The sequence below is a fragment of the Filobasidium floriforme genome (assembly GCF_021052385.1).
Source record: "Filobasidium floriforme strain CBS 6241 chromosome Unknown HD553scaffold_8, whole genome shotgun sequence".
Taxonomy (NCBI): domain Eukaryota; kingdom Fungi; phylum Basidiomycota; class Tremellomycetes; order Filobasidiales; family Filobasidiaceae; genus Filobasidium; species Filobasidium floriforme.
In genome coordinates this window covers 454,173-471,091 of record NW_025763629.1, presented here as the reverse complement: position 1 = coordinate 471,091, position 16,919 = coordinate 454,173, and the positions used below count along the sequence as shown (strand labels likewise).

The 16,919-nt window shown below is 52.8% G+C and overlaps 7 protein-coding genes across 7 annotated transcripts; 2 read left to right on the top strand and 5 right to left on the bottom strand.

Annotated features, from left to right (window-relative positions):
• Window positions 1–1,994: 1,994 nt before the first annotated feature.
• HD553DRAFT_270955 (uncharacterized protein) lies at window positions 1,995–4,128 on the bottom strand (the record flags this gene model as incomplete). The annotated part of the gene is made up of 9 exons (XM_046177686.1): window positions 1,995–2,184; window positions 2,374–2,903; window positions 2,962–3,028; window positions 3,093–3,204; window positions 3,273–3,365; window positions 3,428–3,597; window positions 3,674–3,786; window positions 3,872–3,944; window positions 4,049–4,128. Coding segments are annotated over 9 exons (1,428 nt in total), but the record flags the coding sequence as incomplete, so codon positions are not given.
• Window positions 4,129–5,169: 1,041 nt separating this feature from the next.
• Window positions 5,170–7,593, top strand: HD553DRAFT_217070 (uncharacterized protein). Its single transcript, XM_046177206.1, has 12 exons — window positions 5,170–5,429; window positions 5,496–5,613; window positions 5,696–5,702; window positions 5,779–5,801; window positions 5,879–5,971; window positions 6,071–6,156; window positions 6,237–6,261; window positions 6,327–6,501; window positions 6,569–6,643; window positions 6,712–6,797; window positions 6,871–7,026; window positions 7,094–7,593. Exons 1-12 carry the CDS (start codon window positions 5,231–5,233, stop codon window positions 7,554–7,556), a joined length of 1,506 nt encoding a protein of 501 aa, XP_046037449.1. The 5' UTR covers window positions 5,170–5,230; the 3' UTR covers window positions 7,557–7,593.
• A 45-nt stretch (window positions 7,594–7,638) lies between these two features.
• HD553DRAFT_295022 (YkoF-like protein) lies at window positions 7,639–8,297 on the bottom strand (the record flags this gene model as incomplete). Its single annotated transcript, XM_046178479.1, has 3 exons — window positions 8,047–8,297; window positions 7,900–7,971; window positions 7,639–7,830 (listed from the first exon to the last, which is right to left on the bottom strand). Exons 1-3 carry the CDS (start codon window positions 8,152–8,154, stop codon window positions 7,639–7,641), a joined length of 372 nt encoding a protein of 123 aa, XP_046037448.1. The 5' UTR covers window positions 8,155–8,297.
• Window positions 8,298–8,454: 157 nt separating this feature from the next.
• On the bottom strand, window positions 8,455–10,255 carry HD553DRAFT_309618 (SAC3/GANP/Nin1/mts3/eIF-3 p25 family-domain-containing protein). The gene is made up of 7 exons (XM_046179722.1): window positions 10,102–10,255; window positions 9,968–10,037; window positions 9,784–9,886; window positions 9,551–9,706; window positions 9,358–9,465; window positions 9,163–9,274; window positions 8,455–9,084 (listed from the first exon to the last, which is right to left on the bottom strand). The coding sequence occupies exons 1-7, from the start codon at window positions 10,198–10,200 to the stop codon at window positions 8,893–8,895; spliced, it is 840 nt and encodes a 279-aa protein (XP_046037447.1). The 5' UTR covers window positions 10,201–10,255; the 3' UTR covers window positions 8,455–8,892.
• Window positions 10,256–10,361: 106 nt separating this feature from the next.
• On the bottom strand, window positions 10,362–13,201 carry HD553DRAFT_309617 (putative formin binding protein 3). The gene is made up of 11 exons (XM_046179721.1): window positions 13,110–13,201; window positions 12,943–13,041; window positions 12,793–12,876; window positions 12,644–12,726; window positions 12,240–12,579; window positions 11,926–12,162; window positions 11,255–11,860; window positions 11,051–11,188; window positions 10,894–10,986; window positions 10,570–10,830; window positions 10,362–10,493 (listed from the first exon to the last, which is right to left on the bottom strand). Exons 1-11 carry the CDS (start codon window positions 13,137–13,139, stop codon window positions 10,452–10,454), a joined length of 2,013 nt encoding a protein of 670 aa, XP_046037446.1. The 5' UTR covers window positions 13,140–13,201; the 3' UTR covers window positions 10,362–10,451.
• A 204-nt stretch (window positions 13,202–13,405) lies between these two features.
• HD553DRAFT_349432 (uncharacterized protein) lies at window positions 13,406–15,365 on the top strand. The gene is made up of 5 exons (XM_046183464.1): window positions 13,406–13,444; window positions 13,516–13,643; window positions 13,702–13,834; window positions 13,903–13,965; window positions 14,030–15,365. Exons 1-5 carry the CDS (start codon window positions 13,436–13,438, stop codon window positions 15,341–15,343), a joined length of 1,647 nt encoding a protein of 548 aa, XP_046037445.1. The 5' UTR covers window positions 13,406–13,435; the 3' UTR covers window positions 15,344–15,365.
• On the bottom strand, window positions 15,366–16,817 carry HD553DRAFT_349431 (uncharacterized protein). The gene is made up of 4 exons (XM_046183463.1): window positions 16,282–16,817; window positions 16,161–16,210; window positions 15,591–16,081; window positions 15,366–15,523 (listed from the first exon to the last, which is right to left on the bottom strand). The coding sequence occupies exons 1-4, from the start codon at window positions 16,757–16,759 to the stop codon at window positions 15,424–15,426; spliced, it is 1,119 nt and encodes a 372-aa protein (XP_046037444.1). The 5' UTR covers window positions 16,760–16,817; the 3' UTR covers window positions 15,366–15,423.
• Between the last annotated feature and the right edge of the window lie 102 nt (window positions 16,818–16,919).

Genomic DNA, 16,919 nt, shown 5'->3' with positions numbered 1-16,919 from the left:
TATGACGTCGTCTCACCCAGAAGTTTGCCGAACAGAGGCTGAAAGAGGATCGCCCCTTCTTTCCTCCGTCATGACATATCGATAACCTCACACCGCCCGTCCTACATATATGGGTCATGTAACTGAATCGAACTTGACGATGAGGGCGATCACCTCAAACCAAACCTTCTGAACGTTGATGAGGCGTGAGTCACAGTAGGTAGCGCACGTCCACGGAATGGAGACGAGCCCTAAGAAGTGGGAACGTGCGAGAGAATGCTCCCCTTGATGTACGACGGTACGTGGTGGACTTGTTGTCTTGATATGGACATGGATAAGTACAATGTTCAGCCTGTTATTTCGCATTATAATTGCACTACAGACACGCACTGTCCAAAGGTTGGCAAGCGGCACGTTGGCGGTCGAGTCGCGGGCAAAGGTTGCGGTGGGTTTGGTCAAAGGATCCGACCATTCCTTGTGCTGCGGCAAGACTCTCCGTGTACGTCTTGACGAGTCGAGTTCCCACCTCAAATTTTGCCTCGTCGAGGGGTATCTTGAAACCAGACGGGTTAAGCGCTTGCGCTAGCTGCTGCCCAATGGCGTCATCAATAGGCTGGGGGCGTATGAAAAAGGGGCCCTGGAGGATCGTCTGTTTGAGGACCTTGGGAATGGCCATACAAGTCCTCAATACGCACGCGAGACGGGTGAGCAGGGTGAAACCCGGGCCTGTCGACTTCTGACCGAACTGTCGAGTGATTTCATGCAGCACGCCGCCTGAGGAGTTGCACAGATGAATCACAAGACCCGTACCCGTGCCAAGAGGCAGTCCATGAGTGTCCAGCCGAAGTAGCCGGACTTTCCAATGTGTGGCCCCTGCGTGCTTCTGTGTGATACAAGAGCGTCAGAGGATCACTCAGGGAACGCGCCATGGCCCGCTCCACCACACCACACACCCCGTCTACGACCAGGTTGCAATTTGACTCCTCATCGCCATCCGCCACATTGTAGGAAGGCGCGTCGCTGTCGCTGATCGGTAAGACATATCTCTTGAACTGTTTCAGCGAATCTCGGAGGTACCCGGCGCTTCCGCAGTCAAAGAGGACACGTGTGCTGTGATTGCCTTTAAAGATGGGGATGAGGCGGCTGAAACCATCGTCATTGAATCTGTTGGTTGGGGCGGGAGGCAGGAGGCAGGTTCAGCACCAGGAGTACCTGTCTGCAGACGTGTTGACCGACTGGCAGACCTCCATCAGTTGTTTCCTTGCCCATTCTTCTTGACATTTTTCTGTAGGCAATTGTGTCAATCCCAACGCGCCACGAGGTGCTCCATCTTGCAATGTACCGGGTGGCGGGTGGAAACCCAAGAGCAAGATCTTGCTCTGCAAATTTATAACGCAATATGCGGTCTACCACGTTCGCAGTGTTCACCAGCAGTGGTGAAAACCACCGAACATTATATCTTCCTTCGAATCATTACAACACTTAGAACACAACCAAACCGCACCCAGACCAAACCCTTTGCCAACAGACCCTCTCAACGTCTCAACTCTCCTTATGCCACTATGGGTCGACCAAGTCCATGCATGACCTGTCTCGTTCCAGAAGCTCAAAGCAAATCCACAACCAACCAAAACCACTTGCACTACCGGGACGACGTCTACTGCGTGCCGTTACGACATGAAACGCGGCGGAACCAGCTGCATCCCATGTCTGAACAGACACAATATCTGTATAGGTCCAGGGTTCTGGTAATATGAGGTTCCAGTAGGATTGATTAGTGAAAGTCTGTTGAGCGTAATCGACATTATTACAAAGATGTTCCCTCCGTAAGAAAACCGTCTAGTACTTATGATTGATCGAAATATTGCACACTTGAGTCATCATTGTCAGGTCCGATCTGCATAACCCATTACTGCTTGACACCCGTCACTGTCCATCATCCCGCTGCCATCTCGAGCATTCTGTACAGGCCATTCCATCAACAAGATGTTTCGCACAGCCCTGACTCTCTAAACTCACCGATCGATCGCTTGACCAAGGTCATTTTGACAGCTGTCCAGGATAACGCCCGCGATCTCGCGGTCGATGTCAGGGAACATTTGGTGTAGGGTATCGATACCGGCTTGTCGGGCCGTCGTAGTATTCCGATCGATTTCGGCGGTCAATTCGGTAAAGTTGAAAGTTGGGTCATCAGATGGGGTCATCCTAAGAGCTCAGAGGTTGACAGTGTCAGCTGCGGTAACAATGATGCTGTCCGAGAGTAAATCTACTCACGGTCCTGGAGGCGGCGTAGCAAAATCTACCTGATGGCGAGCATACATCTCATTGACTTGCAGCCGGTCCTCAGGGTGCGATGGCACACCATGTGGTACGTCCGGTTGCCGGCGACCGAACAGACCCCCAAGCGGACTTGCGGTGGGCAGAGATTTCTGACCTTGACCAGATGGACTTCGATAGACCGGTCGAGGGGCACGTATCCGATTTTGGAAGCTGGGTGTCCGGGGCGTTTCTCCTCGGTCTCCTCCCCGATACGATGGCTGACGGTAAGCTGAACCTGGGTAGTCATTTCCTTCTTCATCTGCTGTACCTCCGATGCTCTCAATCATTTTGCCCAACGCGCTCAGCGGCCGTGAAACGGCTTCCGTTGCAAACTCGCCCGTACGCTGGAAGAACCGTTTGGTATCGAGAGCGATATTGCCCGGCAACGATGTCAAATCGCGTGCTGGTTCCTCTCCTTCCGCTGTATTCGACCAAGCCGCATTGACAGTGGACGCGCTATTCGGCCCCTGCGGTCCTCTGGCGTTCCTTGGTTCTGCTGGCGGCATCTCTGCCACGGCTCGCCCGACATTCTCCTCGAACTCTTCCCGTGTGATGTTGCTCAGGCCCGATGCGTCCATCGTTTCGATAAAGGAGATTGTGCCTCCCTGTCGGATTTCTCCTATGAGCACAGGCGAAATTGTCTTTTAACTCAAATCCACTCACCAGACTAGACAGGTAATACCCGGCCTCTCCTTGAAGGCGCTGCGCTGACCTGAACCGATTGATGTACCTGAAGGAGCATCCAATCAGTTCTCTGCCTCAACCCCGCCTCGAGGATAAAAAGCTAGATTCACTCTATGTTTGAGATCATATTGTCGGGATTCGCCCGTATAACCACGAAGATCAAGATCGGCAGAAAAGCATCGGCCGATGTGTTGTCCGATCCAGCTACATGACGGATCAATCCTGGTGAAAGCACAGTATCGCTCAGCTTGGGTCTGGGATGCTGAATGGATTCAAGGCGGAAAATTTACCGAAGATGACCTTGCAACAATTCAAGATACAGATCATTTTATCTCTAGGCGCCTTGTAATGATTGATCTTGAGCAACTCTATGCGACCGGAGCCTCATTTAGCCTCGCTCATGATCTACCCCAAATCACTGTCTCGACCGTTTCGACAGACTCACCCTGTTCAGCGAAAGCCAAGAAACCCTGACTCGCCTCTCCCTCTGGCACATCCAGGTGCTTCTCTCGTACCCATGAGAAGATTCGTATCCGCTCGCTGAGCACGAAATCCTTCTCTAGGTCGTCCGTCGTGATTGGGTAGACGGAATGATCGATCATCGGTGAGAATGTGCTGGAAAAAGCGGTGATATCAGTCGGAACGGAACGACAATCATTCGATAGCGCGACTGGAGAAAAGACTGGCTTACTAGGTGTATAACCGATTCATGACCAATTTCTCCATCGCTTCCATCGACTGCTCAAACTCTGCTTCGCTCTGACCTTTCCACGGATCCGTCTGCCTCATCTTTTCAGCGATAAACTGAGAGCAGAACGACAGGGTAAAGGAAGTTATTTAGCTTGTAAGGCGTAAGAGTCACTTGAACATCGGGACCGGCGGAACTCACCTCGAGGAAATCGTGAATGAGCTTGATCTGGTCGTTGATAGTAAAAGGCCGTTTCGCGAACGAGACCAGGAAACTAAATTCCAACAAGAAAGGAGACAGCACACAGTTAACATGCCGATTCTCCTGGTCTCAGGCCCTCATGGTCGTCTCTTCAAATCAAAGGCTGATAGGACACACCTCTTCAGATACTTCTGGATAGGTTCCGCCGACCGACTTCGGAGTTGGACCAAGAACCCTTGAAAGTCAAACACCGGCTCCGAAGGTCGGTCTTCCTCTTCATCTCCTTGTCTTTGTCTCAAGGAAGAATCCTCTTTGCCTTGACGGATGCTTGACGGTCGGCTTGAGTCGGTGTTTTGTACGGCTTTGGATGGGGTTCGAGGGGCGCTCGATGAAGGGGGTGGGGTTGATGAAGGGGATATTCGCTGCGACCCCAATTCGGCGGTAGGTTCAGACGTTGCACCATGATCCGGACCAGATTCCCTCGATATGTTCTTCTTCGGTACAGACGGTTCGGTCGTGGAAGAGGACTTGTTGGCCTGCGTATCCACTTCTTCTGCAACGGCACCGGTATCTCCTTGTCCTGAAGGAAAGATCCCCGACAGGACCAGTCCAGGAGGGTTCCCCTTTTGTGTATCTTCCGTATCCCTTTCGTTGTTCACCGGAGTACCTGGATTACTACTACTGCTGGGAGATACGTCGTGCGAACTGAAAGGGTCGAATTCGGCGAGGATAGATGCGTCCACTCGTGCGAGCGGAGACGCTGCTGATGAGGTAGGACTGAGGTTGGCTGACGGGTTGAACGGCGAGAGGTAATTGTTGCTGGTCTCTGCTGGCGCCGTAATAACACATCGAGCGAGTGAGTATTCCTAGCTTCATGTTCAGCTATGAGGAGCCGTGACACTCGTGGTCACTGACCTGGCTTTGGGGTATCGGTCCAGGGGTTCAAGTCGCCCAGCTCCGTCCGTTTGTCGCCAGTGTCGTCCGATAGGTTGATCGTCGGCTCTATCGCTGCCTGACCATCGGCCTTGGCAGCCATCCTGACCAACTCTTCAGGTTGTACCATTTCATGAGAACGATGTGTCGATGAACTTGCCCAATAACCTTGTGGGATCATCCAGTGCACGATAGCGACCACCTCATTCCACGAAACAGCAGCAGCAGCTTCGGGCAGCATTTGCTTCCGTAAACGGCGTTGGCTGTGTCCTCCGGAAGCAAATCGAGCGGCACAAGATCAGCAGCAGCCTGAAGGTTCAGTCGATAATCTACCTACCCGCATTCATTCCTACACAAATCAAGTATCACTTTCCAACTCATCGTACATACACGGAAGCGCAGGATCGCCCCTCTATTTCCTGAGAGATGGCCTCCATAAGGGATGCGAACCTCTACACCCTCCTGATCAGGCCTTCCCCGGACTATCCCAATGTGCTTCAACTCATAGACAGTTCCCGGGGTTCCGAGGTCCGGTACCTGCGAGTCAAAGAAGACAACTCTGTAGGACCGGATGGAAAACCAAAGTTGGAGTATGCCGCTGGAGGATACGATGCAGGGTTATATGGTATGTCTCTTCGCTCGTCATGCTCGTGGTAGCTCGGTTGAAGTTGAGAACCCACACCGAATGTAGACGCATATACGAACGCAAAGCTGGCTTCGGTTAGCGCATCCAGCTTGAAGGCGAAGAGCAGAAAGCTCGAGCTGCACAGTCCAGATATACAATTGCCTTTCGGATTCTCGGGAACATTGTTAGTCCGACCTCTTTCCCGCTGTGAGGACGTCGCATACAAAGACTGACCTATATCGTCTCGATTTTCTATTCAATTTCAGGTCATTCGTAAGTTGTTAGGATTCATTGTCCGCAATTCGTCTAGAATCGAGTCACTGAGCGTTTGATTTCCGCAAATATACAGGAATGGACATTCACGTTCGAAGGGTGAGCTTTACCAACCCGCTGATACCGCAAAGTACTATTCTCACCTATCTCTCTCCTGTGGCTCTCCTCGCGCACAGCCACAAATTCAGGTGGAACCGCCCCACATTCCATTCCTCCGATTACGTCTGCTCTTTGGACCGGAAACCGGACCCAAGCGTTCAGCTCTGCTTGTAGGTCTTCTGTTACATATCGACATAGACTTCCAGAGGCATCAGGCTGATAATATGCACGACACCTTGCATGATACCTTTTGCCGATACGATGATCAGAGGAAGAGAACCCGCAAAGGGGAAAGACGGAATCATCCAACTCTTGGATTATAACCTCGAGCGATTCGAGTTCGAGGACAAGAAAGGTAAGTCGTCAGAACTCGAGCTATTATAGATGTACAGAGGCTCATCCGCCTGGAGTCGTCTTTGTCGCTTCTTGCATCAGGACTGGAGATTGCCATGTATACTTCGTAAGTCGCGCCTCCCAATGTTATGACTTGATCTTACAGGTTACTAATGCTGACGCTCTGAACAGCTTGTTGTCCATCCTAGACGCCGCGGAAGAAAGACTCGCAGCTAGAGATGGCAAACCCACCGTCCAGCCGAAAGTCGCGACTACAGAAGCAAGCGGTGCGAATCCGGGACTATCGAAAGGAGGTCGAAGAGAAAGCGCAGGAAAGGCTGTCGGTACGGATGACATGTCAGGTGCTGTAAGTCTCGGAAGGAGGGTGACTACTGGGTCTACTATTGAAGCAAATCGGATTCTGGAACGGATAGAACCCCAACGAGCTGTTCGTCCGAGCTGACGGGTCGACAACGGAGTACTCGGCAAGGGCGGTCTCCCTTTTGGCGGTAAGTAGGAGTCTCGCTCGCTTGTTGGCAAATTGTCATTTACCAATTGCATTGGTCGCTCGACACAGGATCCTAGCGTGCTTTTCATCATCATCAAGACCCGACAAGCAGAGGCCGCACAGAAAGCCGTCGAGGTGGCCGATGCGACAAAGAGGTAAGCGCTTCATCATGTATGTGTAATCGTGCACCAAGTTCACTGACGCGACCTACGACATCCAACATCGTAGGGCAAGACATCGAGCTGGCCTGGATCAGGATTCGAGGGGTCTATACCAGTATGTCGTGGAGGAAGAGGTCAAATCTGCTCCGCGGGTCGCGAGTGGTCAACAAGGCCCTCGAGTGATCGACCTGAATGATGCCCCCAAGAGCGAACCGAAAAGGAGGTGAGTGTGCGACGTCTAGATCCTAGGCTCTGGTTTGAGCAAGACTGATGGATTTGAGTTCGCATAGTGACACCAAGGCGTGGCGACCGCCTCCGAATATCTCGATCTACTTGTCCAAGATTGAACTTCCCGACCTTCATCCGGGTCGACTAGCAGCGCAGAAGTCGTCATCATCAGCAAGGAGATCGCCTCCACGTAGCTCTGGACAGACTCCTCCGTTAAGGATGGAACCTCCACCTGTCCCCAAACATAACTCTCCAGGTCCTGGTACAAGTCATGCGAATCTTCGTCCACCGTCTTCGAACGCGCCGAATTCACGTCAGCCTAGTTCAAGTTCGAGGATGTCACCACAACCACGACCGTCTCCACCTAACCCGTCAATTAGTGGCGGACAATCAAGGCCTTCCAGCTCAGTGCCTGCTCCGATCGCCAAACCACAGGTACCATCACATTTACCCCCTGAGCCCGAGCCGTTCGGGTTAGGAACCGTGGGGTCCAAGATCGCCGCCCGACTCTTCTCATCCAAGTGATCGTATCGCCGCGCGAAAGCGCAAATGTAGCATGCTATCTCATATCCATACCCTCACGATAGACAGATGACCGATCAGACGATCATGCGCTCGTAGACTGTTCCTTGTCTTTGGCCAAGATCTGCTCGACCCTCTCCTTCTTCCCCTTGTTTCCACCTCCGGTGATCTTGCGGTCCACCCGGGTTCCGATCCTGATATCGCTCGAGATACGGGGCGTGCCGAGTTTGTGGACGGCTACGTGACAGTCGTAGATGACCTTGGTCACCTTGGACCACTATCGGTGAACGAAGTAACAGTTATGAGCTCGTGCAAAAGTATGATAGATACGTTGGCAAATGTTTACGGGTCCCTCGATATTGGTACCATATCCATGCATCGTATATTCCACACCGCTCTTCTCAAGCACTCTTTGGCACTGGTACGATCGAAAGCAAAGCAGATATATTAGTGAGATCGATGGAGTGCCTTCACGATTTTGGATAACATTTACCTCGGCGATCTGGGGACCGACGCTGGGATCGGCGACGCCCATGGGGATCAAGCAGAGGTCCGCTACAGCCCATAGCTCCTCACCGTCGTTAATCTCTTGGTTGGACATTATTGACGAATTGTAGTTGTAGCTGACAATAAGGAGATGGACGGGGTGCGGAGTCGAGAGAGAGAGAGAGAGAGAGAGAGTATGAACGATTCAAGATATCCGTCACTGGCACTGGCTCGGCCTTGTCCGTCATCCGAAGTTCCGCACTCGTCATCAAGCCCGTCTCTCACTTTTCACGTGATTGCTCGAGATGGAGATTTGCTTCGGCGCGATCCTGCAGGTATAAGAACCTCCGGGGTCGGAACGCACACACTACCCTCACCCGCACGTTCCCTTCTCCTCTTTTCTTCACCTTACTGAGCCGACCCTTGAGCAACTCATAGCAGTGCAAAACGTCAATTACCTCGCTTCCCACGAGGACTGTTACACATCGCGGTCCAGGCTGTGGATCAAATCTGTATAGGCCTCATTTAATCCCCCGCGCCCAGAGCTTCACCAAAAAGGGGAGTTTTCGATGAAGGCCGGGTTTCATATTGGGGCTACATGTATTGTTATCACATCAAATGTTCTATATCAACTGCAACTGGTGCTACTTCAGATAGCATTCGATTGACATCGTTTCCACTAGCTTGTCCTGACGTATATTGTTAGGTCGCAGACTGTTCGTAACTCGAGCCTGGGCGGGGATATTCGTCATATCGTAGCCAACATGCTTGCTTGATCGTAATTACATAAGGAGACCCATCGTCTCACATCTAGGAATCTACATCCCAGCCTATCTCGTCCTTTCTAAGCCATCTAGACGATGGCCTCCAACTCGGTAGCGTAATCCAAAGACGTCTTGATGAGCCTCTCCTTGGCGATCGGCCCATCACCTGACAGTCCCGCACCGGCCGACCCGGTTGGCCCGTCCGTAAAGCTCGAACCTGGGTTGTTCAGCACACGAGCGAGACCGAATTCCCTTGTCGTCGGTGAGAAGGACCATCCTCGCTGTCGAGTCCGAAGCGGTTGTTCAACTCAGTAATGTTCGGCGAAAGGGGTACATGGAGGCATATTACGGCGACTCACGCCTTGACCAAATTCGACCGTCTCGGACTCGTTCTTGAAGAATAACAACCTCGTCGCATCCGCTAGGGGCAGAGTGGCATATGCCTTTTCGTGACACGAAGCGATCTCACTCCTGGTCACCCAGCATGGATTGGTCATTGTCAGCAACCGATTTTGAACAACGCCTGTTAGTCCATGGCACAAGTTAAGACCTACCGAATAGTCCCTACGAGACCTTCGAGCAGGACACCGTATTCTTCCCTGGGTACCCGTTCCCTCGCTCTCCAAACCTTCGTGTAAGATCCCTCCATCAACCATCGCTCGCTATAATCACAACCGGATAGTATTGTATAAGAACCGGTTCTCCGAATTTGATGACTTTCGACGAGATCACCTCCAGCCCACTCACAGATCGATCGGCCATCGTACGTAGACGTCGTTCATCATCTGTTCATCCAGGGTCTCGAGCACCGTGTGGAAATCGGCGATCCTCGAAGAAGCTAACAGGGAAAGGAGGGAGAGACCGAGCAGAGGAGGTTGAGAGGTCGAAGGGGGCAAGATCGCCCTACGAACAAAGGTTGACGACTTGATTAGCTAACAAGTGTTCCGTAATACCGCAGAAGTAGAGAGAGCTCGACGCACTTGAAGTCCCGGTAATAACCGCTCAACATGGCCTCATATCGAGCAAAAGCACTGACATCCCTGACCTTGAGCGAATAGAAGGCTCCGATCTCCAAGATAGATCCTATGATGACCACAAAGGAATGTCGGCTTGTTCAGCTTGGATTGGACGCGGCCAGCTCGCTTGTTGAATGCGACAACATACGGGCTGTCAAAAGGTCCTCCTTGTCCTGCTGACCGTTGGGGCTCAACAGACCTGCTCTTGCGAGGGCGATCTGCAAGTACTTTTGTGTTCAGATCGACGCATCCAAGCTTTAAACCCAGGTCGTCGAGACTGACCTTGAGTTGCGTCAACTGCTTCCCAGCTCCGGCGACGTCCCCTGAATCGTAAGCCTGCTGGAGACTTGTCAGACCTTGTTTGAGCTGTTGGTTAGGCATGATCGTGAATGATATCTATAGGCTCTATTCTATCGATCGAATGGAGGTGCTAATGTCCTGAGCCGACAGTGACGTTCGAATATCCCATAGATCTGCTTGTGCTTGCCCCTGTCGCCTGACGCTGGCGTAATCAGTCGAGGTCGAGCGCGAAGAGTCTCAGGTCACGCAAAGGGATGATGCATATCGACAACTACAGCTGGATCTCGCTACACGGCTCTTGAATGCTGGAAGTCATTCCCTCATCATTCCCGCTACAATTCGCCCTCCTCTTTAACATCGTCGATTCGAGCACGCTACAGGCAGAAATTAGGATCTTTCAGCTCTTCTGATGGACTTCGCGCGCACTCGCGAAGTATACTCGGCGCTCACTTTGGCTACATGCTTGTCCATTTCGACATCGCTAGCTTCACCCTCCTCGACGTCCCGACGTCTAGTCCCAGACTTGCTCTGCTGTTCAACGTCTGGCTTGGCGTCGTGAGACTCTCTCTTGACCCTTTCACGAGTTGGACTAGCCGACCGACGATCGTCTCTGTCCCTACGATGGCTGTCACGTCGTTCCCGTTGTCTAGGGGAACCGTCCTCCGAGCGATCATGATGTCCCCTATCCCTTTCTCGATCACGAATCTTTTCCTATAGCACAAATCATAGTCAGCAAAGACGATGGTGCCCTGATTTGGTGGCTGGTCGGCTCACCTTCTGACGTCTGACAAACTTTTCGAAGACGTCCTTCCTGGCTTGCTCATCGAGGTCCTCGAACTCGCGGAACTGTCCCATGATAGTGGCGGCCTAGCATCACGTCATTTGTCAGCACCGCAATAGAACCTTTGATTAACGATTTCAGTTAGCTTACCTCGTCGTACGACCCTTCGAGGTTGATAGGAGGTTCAGCCTTTTTCATGGCATATCGCAAGTCGTCCATCAAGTGACGCTTCCTTCGCTCGGCCCTCTTACGCTCTTCCCTCGCCACCTTTTCGTTCTGAGCCTCCAACTGAGGTTCAAAAAGCCTTAACACGCCGCACGGTAGAAGCGATGCCGATAGCTGCCAGTAACTCACCAGCTCAAAGACCTGTCTGACATTACGCTCATCGACCAAGCTTGTGATCTTCAGCTCGTGAAGCAACTCCGAGAATTGTTCCCGCGTCATGCCAAGTTCGATTCGCTTGCCAGCCTTCTCGACCGCGGTTCTGATCTTGTCCGCACTGGCCCCGATGGCTTCTCCGATATCATCCACCGCATCCTGGAACAGATCCAACGGGCCTGATCCAGGCATCCCGAGGATGGCTTCATATTCAGGTCGGGTCTCGATCAGGGGCAAGAACTCCTTCCACCTGGTATTGGCCGTGATCTTGCCGGCGTCTTCCATCTCGCTCAGCAATGCTCGGAAGCCATCCCTTGCCTTTCGTGCCCTTCGATTCCTCTCGATCCTGTTACGTCGTACCTTTTCCTCGTGAGTCTTCATGATCTGCAAGGCGTAGCTGTCAAACGCCCTGAGGACGTCCAGGTTGTCAGCCTGTCGCAACTTGCTGTCCTTCTTCCAACGTTCCGAGTCGAGGACCATCTCTTGAGCCGTGTTCCATCGGGTCCCGACCGTGATAGGCAGGTCTCGCATCATCTCGTCTAGAACTTTCATGTTTCGCTCGTACAGTTCTCTTTCGGCGGCCTATCGCAAGGAGAGATCGTCATCAGCGCGTTGTATGTCTGCAACCTTGCAAAAACAACGCTTACCTTTTCCTTCCTCTGCAGGTCATGAATATACTCGTCAAACAATTGTCGACGCTCATCTTCGGCTTCCAAATCCTTCCAGTACTTTTCGTGCCGGAACCGCTCCTCTGCAGTCCGGAAGCTTGTCCAGGCTTTGATGTACTTGCTGCTCCTCGTCATCAAGCGGTGGATATACGGTCGGAAACGGTCCAAGCGTTCTTTCCTAATCTGTTCCCTGTTGGAGATCAGGTTGTTGATGTACTGTCATGACGATATGATAGCGATGGTAGATCAGCTTGATGAATAGGTTTCCTGAGAGTATCATTCCTCTGGCTTACCTTCTGATACACGTTCTTCTTTTCAGCAGACGTGCTTAGAGCCTTGTAAAGAGGATCCATGATGACGGTCCTCATAACCTTGTCCCAACTCCAGGTCTCGTCGACCTTGGTCTTCTTCAGCAACCAGATGAAAGCTTCCTCGGCGTCCCGGACGTTGGTGTATCCGCCAGGGGGAATCATGGGAGCAGGACCGATAGCGAGATCATCCTTCTCTTCGAGCTCGTCTTCTTCTTCTTTTTCAGGGGTCGGGGAGCGGGACCTGGAACGACCTCGGATAGCTACCGCTGAGTCGTTTCGTTCAGCTTCAGCGTCACCACCGGTGATCATTCGTTGCCCGTCTCTATCAGAGCTGTACAAGTTAGCATCCCAAGTCAGATTTGTCTCATCTTAGCTTAGGGGCTTACGCTTCATCGTCTTCTCCCCTCGCTCGAGCGGCATCTGCGTCCAACTTCTTTTGCAGCTTCACCAGCTCATCGGGCATGTCCCACTACAAAGCGACCGAGTGAGTTCCTGCTACTATCAACAAGAGGACATCAGCCGTACCGGGACCCACCTGAGTTTCCTTGGTGACATTATTGACAAAGTACGTCTTTCCATTAGTAGTGTACTGCTTCCACTTGGTAGTAGCGATTGCTCTCTGGATACCGCCAGATACAACTCAGCTCAGCATCGATCTGCCCACCTTTTCTGGAAGAGAACTGACCTCGAACGGCGATTTCAACGCATCAGGCTTCTCCCAGGTAGACTCCTTCGTCACAGTGTTTGCCCAGTAGATTTTGCCATCCTTGCTATTGTACTCTTTCTGTGTTTGGGTGTGAGGAGGGCGTGTGAGTAGAGTCTTCGTTGCAAGTCGAGCAGTCCTGCGCTTACCCATTCTCCGGTCTCGGAAGCGACAGACATTTTGACAATATCTATCAGGATTCAGATGCTGCGATCGTGGCTGACGTGAGTCTGATGAGCTGTACCTAAGCGATATTCAAGAAGACGATGGATATAGACACAGTTGGGTACCTTCGTAGCTCGGATCGGTGATGCATGCACCGCAAGCTGATAGGTCACGTGATCGCACAACTGACTGACTACTGTACCCTAGGAGTCACGGAGGCCGCGAAATGGCACATCTAACTTATCTTTATGATTGACTACTGCGACATCGCTGCACAAGCAGTCACACAAGCAGAATTGTACTCGCAACGATGGATCAGGTATGTTCGATTCTGCAGCGACGCTCGGCAAAGATATGTAACACGAATGCTCACGATGTGGATGCGATCAGAGCGCTTTCCGTAATCTCCTGGCATCCGCGCCCTCCAAGGCTCATACGACTGGCAGAGCTGCTGGAGTACTCGGGGGTCAGACTTTGAAGAGAGGATATGGTGGTGGAGCAGGTAGACCCAAAGACTTGTGAGTGACAATCGCGATCGCCAGGTCAGCTGGAGGTTGAGCGGTGCCGCCCGTACAGTGCGCCTAAGGAGAAGACGGACAAGGGAGAAGCACCGAAACCGGAATTCGCCCCTAGAAAGGTCAAGAAGGACAGCAAGTACAAGGATCGGGCCGAAATGCGACGGCTTGGGGTGGAAGATGAATTCAAGCCTGTGAGTTATGGTCACCTCGGCTGTATTGGATGACTAGTAGCTGATTCCAGACCCGGTTTCTCGAGTAGATCGAGCGAATGCTCGACGATTTCGAACAGCGGGCGAAAGCTGAAGGTGAGGATGAAGATTCTGTGAGTCGGTGGACGTACAACAGCGGCACCACCGATCTTCGCTAAATTGAACTTTTCATGGTAGATCGCTGCCAAACGGGCTTACCTAGGCGGAGATGCCGACCATTCGGCCCTGTTCAAGGGTCTCGACTACAGTCTCTTAGAAGTCCGGAAAGCCGAGCTCGCCGCACAAGAGGGCACCAAGTACGACGAAGAGCTGGACAAAGTCCTCGAAAACGCATTACCGTCTGACGAAGTGATGTCCGCAGAAGCTGGGCCGGGACCGAGCACGACGGGACAAAAGCGGTCGAGGGAGGAGATCATGAGCGCGTTGCAGGAGAGTCGTAAACGTCTGGTCGGTGGGGACGTGCTCGAGGGGGAAAAGAAGAAAAAGAGATCCAAGGTGGAAGCTCCATCTGAGGCACCGACTGCAGGGTTAGGGAGCAGGTTCAAGAAGATCGCTGCGGTCGCTACCGAGACGGACGGGAAGAAGAAGAAAAAGAAGAAGATAGTCAAGGCCGTTCCCGCACAATCCGAGGCACAATGGCCGGCCCCGCCACAGCCTGGGTTGACCATCATCTCGGCCAAAGCGGATATACCGGAAAGTCCAGCTGTCATCCTGGAGAGGGAGAAGAGGCTCGAGGCGGAGAGGCTGAGAAGACGATCACCATCCCCACCGCCTGCAAGGCCGGCTTGGGCGGAGGAAACCACTGAGGCGCCGGCAGTAGTGGAACAGGAAGCATCACCTCCTCCCTTGTCTGCTGCTCCCGCACCCGCAGACTTGCCTGAACCAACGCAACCACAAGCTCCTGCTGCCATCGATTCGGATGAAGAGGATATATTTGGCGGAGTGAGCGATTACGAGATGGACCTGGGCAGCGACTCGGAGTCGGACGCCGAGAAGACTAAACCTTCAAAATCCGCAACCGAGTCTAGAGCGCAACTGAGCCTCCCTCCTAAGAAGGGTAAAGGTTGGTTCGGAGACGAGGATGAGGAGCAAGAGGAGGCGAAACCGAGCGATTCCATGTTACCTAATATTCTCCGGACCACCAGGCCCGTGGATGAGAGCGCTCAACGTCTCCCCTCGCGCTCGCCGTCACCGGAAGACGGCACGCTTCGTCCTCTTCAGCCGTTATCCTCGTCGAAGCTCCCTTCGGCGAAGGAGCTACTGGCCATGGACAAGGCTGCCGAGGCGGATGAAAAGCGACGAGAGAAGAAGGCCAAATGGCGGGCGAAGCAGGGCTTAGCTGCTCAGGAAGGAGTTGGCGGGGACGATGATGGCGATACGCGGGGGGATAGGGGTAAGACGGACAAGGAAAAGGAGATCGAGGAGAAGCGAAAGTTGCACGTAGAGACGCAAAGGCTAGAAGCCTATATGACCAAGAAGAAACAGGGGTGAGAAGGGTATACTATAGCACTAAGCTGCTGTTGTACAAGATTACTATAATGCGCAATTCGATTCGCAACGCCGGATGGCATTCAATATACTCGACCGACGCCTTGACATGCTCGGCAGAGATCGTTGTCGAAACTGAAAAAGGTGACGGTCTCCCCGGTACCGCCGCACTTGAAACATGGCCTGTACAAAGTCGAGGTCAGTTCGATCTGATCCGATTCGATTCCAACAGTTCCAGGCCAAGACTTACGTGCCTCCCAGCCTAGGATCTCCCGGACGAACGACGAGCGCCCCAGGCGGTGGCCGAGTCCCACCCCATCCATACCCATTTCCTCCGTGTGAGACGAACATGGTCTGCGCCGGTCCGCCTCCGCCTGCACCCGGATAACCCGAATGAGAATGACTCGGACGGGGGGGCATCATCGGATAGTGCTGAGACTGAGGTGGTGGTGGTCCAGCGTTCCCGTTACCAGCAGGATATCCGGGAAAATAACCCGAAGGTAATCGATTCGTCTGTCCTCCGCTTGCGATCATCCCCGGTCGGAAGGCGCTATCGTTCATTATCGGCCGTTGAGGCTGTGGGTACGATGGCTGTCCTCCGACTTGGTTGAGATTCTGGGAGAGCGCCATTGGCCGTTGATAGTTGTTCGCGCTCGTCGTGGTATCGATATTGTCAGTCGTGTCGGTAGGCCAGGAGTAGGACATGGCCTGGGTATAGGGTTTAGAATGTTTCTTCCAGCACTGCGGAAAGGCAATGCATGCAGGAGTCAGTTGGGCTTGGCATTTTTCGTATGTAGAGGTGGGAGTTGGTGTCGCTGACATTTTTGCAAGGGTGGTATGGGTCATCGTTCTTGAACCCCGTATTATAGCCTGAGTAGAACGAAGTCAAGCAGTCAGATCATGTACAATGTCATCGGGAAGCATCATAGGATATCGCTCACATTTCGAACAGAAATGACCTTTCGGATAGATCAACACCTTGCCATCTCTCAACAAAGGCCTTCCCGGGGTAGGTACTTCTGTCGGTCCAGAACCAGGTGGTACTGAACTTCCAGGTCCAGGTCCCGGCCGTGACGGCACACCCGGAGGCGGTAACCTCTGCGATCCCGGGTTAGGAGACCACTGGGACGTCGAGGGTCCCGCCCAGCTATGATTCGCATTGCCCGAGAACTGCGGCCGCATCGGACCTGCTTGCATCCCGGTATGTTGTGGTACGAAACTATTGCTGCTATTATTCGTTGGTGGGGGACCGCTAAAATCCATGTACTGTGGTCCCTGAGCGATAGACTGATGACCGGGCGCAGCAGAGTAGGCTGGAGGTGGTTCGTCCGGTACACCATCTCCATCTACTTGGACCCCTGGAACAGGCCTGGCGGATGAAGGAGGAGGGTGCAGAGGAGGAGCATGTATTGTCGGCATCTTGGTGATCAGGCTAGATTGTCTATATCACCGAAGAGCCCGGCAGAGCTGATCCTCTGATGATCAAGACGTCGACACTTCCTCGCGGATGTCACCGACGCTTGCTGAACGCAACAAGAAGGAAGTTAAGGAAGTCGTCATTCCCCTCGCCAAGATTAGC